This window comes from Carex rostrata, chromosome 24 (assembly GCF_964058835.1).
Source record: "Carex rostrata chromosome 24, lpCarRost1.2, whole genome shotgun sequence".
In the NCBI taxonomy this organism is placed as follows: domain Eukaryota; kingdom Viridiplantae; phylum Streptophyta; class Magnoliopsida; order Poales; family Cyperaceae; genus Carex; species Carex rostrata.
This window is the reverse complement of record NC_135941.1, coordinates 6,172,106-6,179,455: the sequence shown is the minus strand read 5'-3', so window position 1 is coordinate 6,179,455 and position 7,350 is coordinate 6,172,106. Positions and strand designations below refer to the sequence as shown.

The window sequence follows — 7,350 nt, the reverse complement described above, 5'->3', positions numbered from 1 at the left end:
GAGCTGATTAAAAACCAACAATTTAACTTTACTGACATGTGATCAATATCAACAATTCTTAAATAGCACTCAATTTAATATATGATCTATTTAAATAATAAAAACCACATCTAAAATTATAATTTTCTATTTTGCATAAATTTTCATAGTTTTCAGAATAAAGTTGGTTGTTGGTTGTCGGTTGTCAACCACCCAACAGAGGATAAAACTCAGAAGCACGCAAAATAACAAACATTATTTAGTTAGATAAAACTGGAGCAATATCGAACCAGAAAAGGTGGTGTACAATGTTCAACCCCTTAAAACTGTTCAATCACTAGCATTATACCCCAAAAAAAAAATTAAGGCAGAAGTTGCAGCAAAGGGTACTTCAACCAGCAAAGGTTAGGTAGCTACTATATACATATACAACCACAACCCAAACAAATATTATAAGATCACTCGACATCTCAAAGGTGGAGATGACCAAATATAAGCAGCCGCGTATGTTCAAAAGAAATATGAAAACTGGTAAGACACAGCCTAAGGTACAATGTTCTCCTCGCATTAATTGCCTGCCTAGTCCTATATTATTCTAGCCTACAGTAAAAAACACTGCAAAAAGAAAACAATTTAGTTCATAGGTAATGAATAAAAGAACATATAGGAATTTAAAAGGTGATGACTAAAAATAATTCACTTTGTTATTCAACTTGTCACAATCCTTGTGTAATTATCACTAACTGATTATTTTATTTTGGCCTATGATGAATGAAAGAAAACAAAGAACAAAGAAAATACCAATCTTATTGTCTCTGGTGCCATGAAAATGAGAAGGTAAAGACGCTTGGATCGCAGTTAAGGTTTAGATGCAAGGCTAAGTTCTTATTGCCATCACATAAATGTTAGTTGAAAAACTATATATATAGAAGAAATATGCATATGGCACCAGCTGCAACTTCAAAGTGCCATTTATTGTTCTTTATAGGCACAAAATCGAGCACGACCCGGATTAAGAAGAGCATCAGATATAATCCATCCCTGAAGAGTTAAAAACCATAATAAAAATTTAGAAAACAAATGGAAAAGTCTGGCTACTTTACTCATGAGAACCAACCATTTGAGAAAATAAAGATATTATATGTTTCCCTTTTTCACACTGGAACTTAAGCAACCTATTCTTTGCACCAACTAGTACAGTTCGGTACGTTTTCCTACAAACTAGTAGCAGATTACCAGTATGGCATATGTTTGATTTTCAGTCTTCATATCCAGCCAAAAACCAAACAGTCAATTTACCTGTTCTTTGGCTTTATGTTTGAATGCCCCATATGAGGAAGAAACAACCCTGCAGGACTCGGCAATTTGTGCTGTAAAATCCGTGCTCTTTTGTTTTGTTGAATTTATATAATGCAGTAGCACATGTGCCTAAAAGATCAAAGATAAACATTACTCAAAAGCAAGCCTTCTATTTCCTTGATTTCATGGTAAATCTCCAAAAAAAATCTCATATGAGAAAAAATGAACTCCCAAGTAGTCCCAACCCCCCCTCCCCCCTCCCAAAAAAAACAACAACAACAATTACAATCCAATCACAAATGCTCCCAACAAAGTAGTAAAGAGTGAATAAAAGAATTTAAAAGAAGGCAGTACATGATAAGCAGCCTTTAAGATGTCGTCCGACTTAGCTTGGTCCTTGAGCAGCGCATATATCTTATCCTTTGATGGATTATACGTGACCATATATCTCTCACTCTGCAGTAAGTACAGACCGAGAATTAATTCCCTGCTAAGCAAACATCATTCCTCTGATAGGATGGTACCAAAAACCAGATCAATGATGTAGCAAATTAGAATTGGGATTGTACATACCTCAAAAAGGGGTTTAATGGTCAAGAAAGAGGAAGGTTCCTGAAATGCATCTCCAAACCTTGATCCTATTAAAACAAATGAAAATTTAGATTGTTTTGGGCCAGACTTCATAATTGGAAAAGGAAAGGTAAATAAATGGTTACAAGATGAACATACCTAGGTCAACACTAGTACGCCTTTCCCAGGGGGGGCTAAATATGTTCTCCTTAAAGTTCCCTTCCTTCAATGAAGGCACATACCCTACATGAAAACAATGTTAATTTTTACAAAACATTAGTAAATCTCACTTTACCCAGACAATAGAAGGGGAGGTCAAGAACAAAATACAAGTTGTAAAAATGTTTGGTTTATAAGGCATCAGTTTTATTGTACTTCCATATAGAACTCAATATGAAATTTGGACAATACACACTTATATTAGTGTAAAGACGAGTATAAATCAGAATACGCGTGTTTCCACAAAATTAAATATAGTATATTTACATATTGAATCCAGCATCAAATTTGGATAATTAGTACAGTACTGATCCAAAATTAAACTCGTACATCCTCATTTTTTAAGGCTAGAGACCTCGACGGAAATTTTTTACTATGTCGACCAAGAAATGAACTAAATAAACAAATAAAACATAAATCAGGATTTCTTGTTAACAGCCATAACTGAAAGAAGGCAAGGCAGAAATTTTTCAATAAATACTCGCCAAGTGGGTAGGCAGTTAATACTAAAGACCACACAACATATGATTGTCAACATTATCCCAAAGAAAAATATTTGCACTGCCCATACCAGTTTTAATGAAAGAATCCACAGCTACATTGAACCGCGCCCTGTTTAGAGTGTTTAGCACCACATTTTTCACCTATGAAAGGACATAACATAATTATCAGCACATCCAAAATTGTAGCAGAAGAAAATAATACTCCTATAAAGATCAACACAAACCTCTTTGTATGAACTAAAGAGATAACCAAATGAGAAAATGGAAAATGCGGCAGCCATGGATGGGTTATGTTTTGAAATCATTATGCTCATTCCTGTTCCCATCTGAAAACAAAAAAATTAAAAATATTAGAAATGATTGAAAAATGCTGTCAGAAATCATAATGACTTTGGGATGCAATAATTCACCAAGAAAGACAAATAGAACCTTTTCTTTTCTACTTTTACTCAATATAACTGTTCATACACCATCTAAGAACTCTGTGCATGCATGTGTTGACGGAGGATATTTTGGGGGCAATATTATGTAAATCTAAATGAATATTTTGTTTTGAATATGGATAGTTTACGACTTTGGTTTTACTGCACACAACAAATATTTCTGAGATAGTTTTAGAGTTGTACATTTTACAATAATCTGGATTGTTGAGGGGTTCATCAGCTTAACCAAAAAACTGCTAGATAGGTTTCAAAACACAAATTGAACCATTGATCTTGATCATGAGCCAATCATGTATTCCAAGTTTTAAATTTTATGAGTTTGTTTTGTATAAGATCAAGATATCAAAATTGTAGAAATATGAATGCACCTAAATAGTTCATATTTCAACATATCTTGATCTTATACTGAATGAACTCAAATGTTAAAAAGTTGGAACATAATGCTTGATTCATCAAGTAGATCAAGATCAACAGTTCAAATTCATCTTGATGACATGATAATATAAGAAATACTTCAATTCCAACATAAATTGACTGGTGTCAATTATTTTTTATTTGACTTCACATGGAATAGACTGGTGTCAATTAATTTTTCATGCACAAGCAAAGTAGCTTCTATTTCATTTGTTCATCTGGAATAACAACACTGTATCCCAACAGAGAAATAAAAATGATATCTGACTTGTACACACTGGTAGTCTGGTGCATATCGATACCAATTGGGTATTATTTTAAAATTATGAAAGACAGCCCCAGAAATATGATTTAAATGATACCCAACTGGTGCAGGTACTGTCCAAATGACTATCACGGTACATTAAGATCTGGTACAGGGATGGCCGGGGAAGATACAATGTAAAGCAAACTGGGGTACAATTTTACCAGATCTGCTAGATTTCCAACACATTCGCCTTTTGCAGTTACATCCCCAATGTTTTCTGCTCTTGCATACGACTTGTATATTGGAGTTCTTGTTGATGTTGACGTCACGACTGCAACATTCTACAAAATATAAACAATTTCACCATAAGAAAGGGAAAGCAAAAAAAAAATATATTAGACTAAAAGAATGGAAAGACCTGTTTATACCATCGTATATCCCTGCCAAAAAATTGTCTACGAGATTCTACTCTTAAAGTTTAAGAATCCACAATTCTTGCTGCATTTGGGGAATTTCCAAACAAAAGATTTTTTTTTAATCAGACTATTATTGTCATTTTTTGCCATAAAAAAACAATTTTTCCTAATTGCCTGCACGGCATTTGCAAATATGGTAAAAATGAAATCCCATTTCTGTTCTAGAACATGGAATGTAAACAATGGTTCTGTCCCATCTGGGCTCAATTTTACATGATTACATACAGGGGAGCTCCAAAAAAGGGTCAAATTAACTCAAACAGTGTTTCCGTTTCAGTCAAGTTAATAACTGGTTGCACGCAATGACCGGGCAAAGTAGGGAATGGAGACATTTTCCATTCCACAGGGTTCAAATTGTTACTAGTTTTCCCAAAAAAAAAAAAGGAAAAAGTCACATGTCCATTTTGCTTTTTTTTTATTAGCAAAACAAAAGTTATTTCTCTTTATCGTCAGCCCCAAAATTTCACAGAGATCAACAAAAAGTCAAAGATAAAGACGCATCGAAAAAAAACCTTTATGACGTTTGCAAGACAGGCCATAGGCAAGAAAAGCTGTGGTGCTGCAGAGGTAGCCAGTTCTATGCCAGCTCCTAACTCTAGTAATAGATCAGACGAGAACCGAAGCTGCCAGAAATTGAAGTTCAATCCATTCATTATTGTTGTTGGTTGTCTTTGTACTTTTGGACTGATAACAGTGATTTAAGAGTTCATTGCAACTTAGATTAATATGGGCTCAATTATTCAGGTAGGCATTAATGGAAATTAATTTCACAACTAAAGACTATTTGAGGTATAAGTTGTGCAAAATTGGACTAAGTTGGTGATTGTCAGAAATGGGGTGCATTGAGGGCTCAATTTAGATTAATTTCAGCAGACATGCTAATAAAGTGATATATTAACAAAAATTGCAGCTGCTTCTTGAATTTGTGACCAACTAAAATACTAACAGTCAAATTCAAATAAGAGCAGTAATTTACTGCACAAATATATAGTGCAAGGACAAATTATAACTTAAAATTGGGCATATTTGTATAAGTCTCGCTAACTTAAAATAGCACAATTCAGAGTAATTGAATCAAAATTTGCTCGTATCTGGGTATTGTTGTGAGAACATAGTTTGAATGACTGGGGTTAATTTTCACTAGCCAGGGAATTGTTTGCTAATGCCAAGTTGTTGCTGCCTTGACATTGCTAAGCGGGAAAATACCTGTTTTAGATCATAGTCGAATTTCCTCCCTTGCCTTGCAAAAATCATTTTTCCAAGACGACCTGCTCCATCCTGGTCAAATTTCAACAAAGCAAAAAAAAAAAAAAAAATTAGGGCTTTCCAGAGTTTTAATTGAGTAACATCATCAGCACGGCAAAAAAAGATTAAAAATGCTAAGTTTGCATGATTGAAGATTCTTTCTGAGACAATTAAGTCTAATCGGCATGATTATTGACAAAACCATCAAAATATTTTACAAATATTTATGAGCATAGTATTGGTAAAGTAAGCAACTACTGGCCAAAATAAAAATAGATCTTTGAAAACAAAGCTCCAAGAAAAACATACTTTGCATATCATTAAGATGTATCTATTTGAAACCTGTAACTCGCTTGTTCTTGTTCATAATTGTAGAAAATTTAGAAGAACAAATTTCAGCGGTTGAAAGTACCTTGAGAATCCAGTTAATAGCAACAGCTCCTGAAGCAGATCTGTTTTGGCAAACACCAACTGACCGCAAAAGAGTTTGAGTTGTTAAAACACCCATTGCTCCTCCAAAAAAATGCTAAATCGCAGGAAGGGAAAAAAAAGAAAAAAGAACACACATTAGCACATTGCTGGCTTCTACTTCAAAAGAAATATTAAATAGTGCAATTTAATGGCCATTACCTTTAGAGCTCTCCATGACATGTAAGGGACAAATGAAGGGGTGACACTATCAGGGAAACCTTCTGGAACCACAAATGACCTTATAAAGGACACTACTTCCTGTAACATATAAATAAACAAAAAATAAATTGGTAAGGAAATAACTGATTTATAATTAAACTGCAGAACTCCTGATATTTTGTTGCTCCGCACTGCGGGCTGATAACTAATTGTCACACCAGAGGGATATAATAGACCAATTGAAGCAAATTAACAGGAGAAAATTTTGAAATTCGTAGGACATATACAGCAGCAAAAGAAATTACCTTCCCCGAGCTAAAGAAATTGAAAAGAAAAAAAATAGGAAAAATTCTCCCGATTAAGCTTGATATGATACAGTCCACTAATCAACACTTCTGAGTAAGCCCAAAATATCAACAAACTTTTACTGTTCATCCAGAAAGGTAAATAGAGTGAAAAAATTCCATGAGAAACCATTAATTTCCAGGATTCAGATCTTATTTATAAAAATTTCAATTCCATCAGACAGAGAGCTACTTCCTACATAGATACCCAATTTTTCCCCAAAAACATCACTCCACCATCATTTTTTTTAGTTTTAAAAAAAAAAAACATAAACAATCATACCGACCTCAATTGGAGGTGGAGGATTATCCGTGGAAACGAGCTTAACAGATCGGGCACCTCTTGCATTCTTCTCAGAATCAACCACATACCTACACCTTCTCCCATTTACCTCCTCCCAGCACAACACACTGCCGAAGTCCAAGTCCAGTCCCTTCTCCTTCTGCCCCTTCGCTGATGTAGCATCTCCGGCGAGTATTTTCACTGGTGGCCCGAACCTGACTTCTGCCCCCTGGATCTGTTCCGCCGCTGGTGCTGATGTGGCGAGGGTGGCGCGTGTCACCGCCTCCCGCACCAGCGCTGAGCTGCCGGGACCTTGCTTGAATGGGATCGGTGCCATCTGTAGAGAGAGAGAGAGAGAGAGGGGATGAAGGAGAGGATGAAGGAAGGAGGGACTTCGGGCGTGTCGCCTCACTTGTCTTTTTACAAGAGGCGTTAGTATTTTTCTTTTTCTTTTTTCTTTTCTATTTTGACGGATTTCGGAAAGAAAGTACACATAATCACCCACTATTTATTTTAGTGGAGAGAAGGTGAACTCGGAGCATGCCGTGTGAAGCACACTCGTAGATTTTAGGGTAGTGTATTTAGTGTGGAAAAAATGGCACGGTGGAGCCGGCTTCACCACGGAACGGTGCGGTATGTGTTACTGTTCAGTGTTGTGACTTGCTTGTTGCGTGCTGTGATTACCTCTTGACATTTTG

At 35.4% G+C, this 7,350-nt stretch overlaps 1 protein-coding gene across 1 annotated transcript; it reads right to left on the bottom strand.

Annotated features, from left to right (window-relative positions):
- Positions 1-341: 341 nt before the first annotated feature.
- LOC144575527 (protein root UVB sensitive 6-like) lies at positions 342-7,139 on the bottom strand. Its single transcript, XM_078325701.1, has 14 exons — positions 6,657-7,139; positions 6,026-6,124; positions 5,808-5,921; positions 5,357-5,428; positions 4,663-4,773; positions 3,896-4,015; positions 2,795-2,896; positions 2,639-2,711; positions 2,008-2,091; positions 1,852-1,916; positions 1,633-1,734; positions 1,279-1,407; positions 781-1,020; positions 342-594 (listed from the first exon to the last, which is right to left on the bottom strand). Exons 1-13 carry the CDS (start codon positions 6,987-6,989, stop codon positions 952-954), a joined length of 1,473 nt encoding a protein of 490 aa, XP_078181827.1. The 5' UTR covers positions 6,990-7,139; the 3' UTR covers positions 342-594; positions 781-951.
- Between the last annotated feature and the right edge of the window lie 211 nt (positions 7,140-7,350).

What these genes read in the sequence shown, in the direction of transcription:
- LOC144575527 (XM_078325701.1), bottom strand. Translation starts at nt 6,989, where the DNA reads ATGGCACCGATCCCATTCAAGCAAGGTCCCGGCAGCTCAGCGCTGGTG. An exon ending in ATCCTCCACCTCCAATTGAG is followed by an intron (nt 6,125 to 6,656) that starts GTCGGTATGATT and finishes TATATGTTACAG; the next exon opens with GAAGTAGTGTCCTTTATAAG. An exon ending in AACATAAAGCCAAAGAACAG is followed by an intron (nt 1,021 to 1,278) that starts GTAAATTGACTG and finishes TTAACTCTTCAG; the next exon opens with GGATGGATTATATCTGATGC.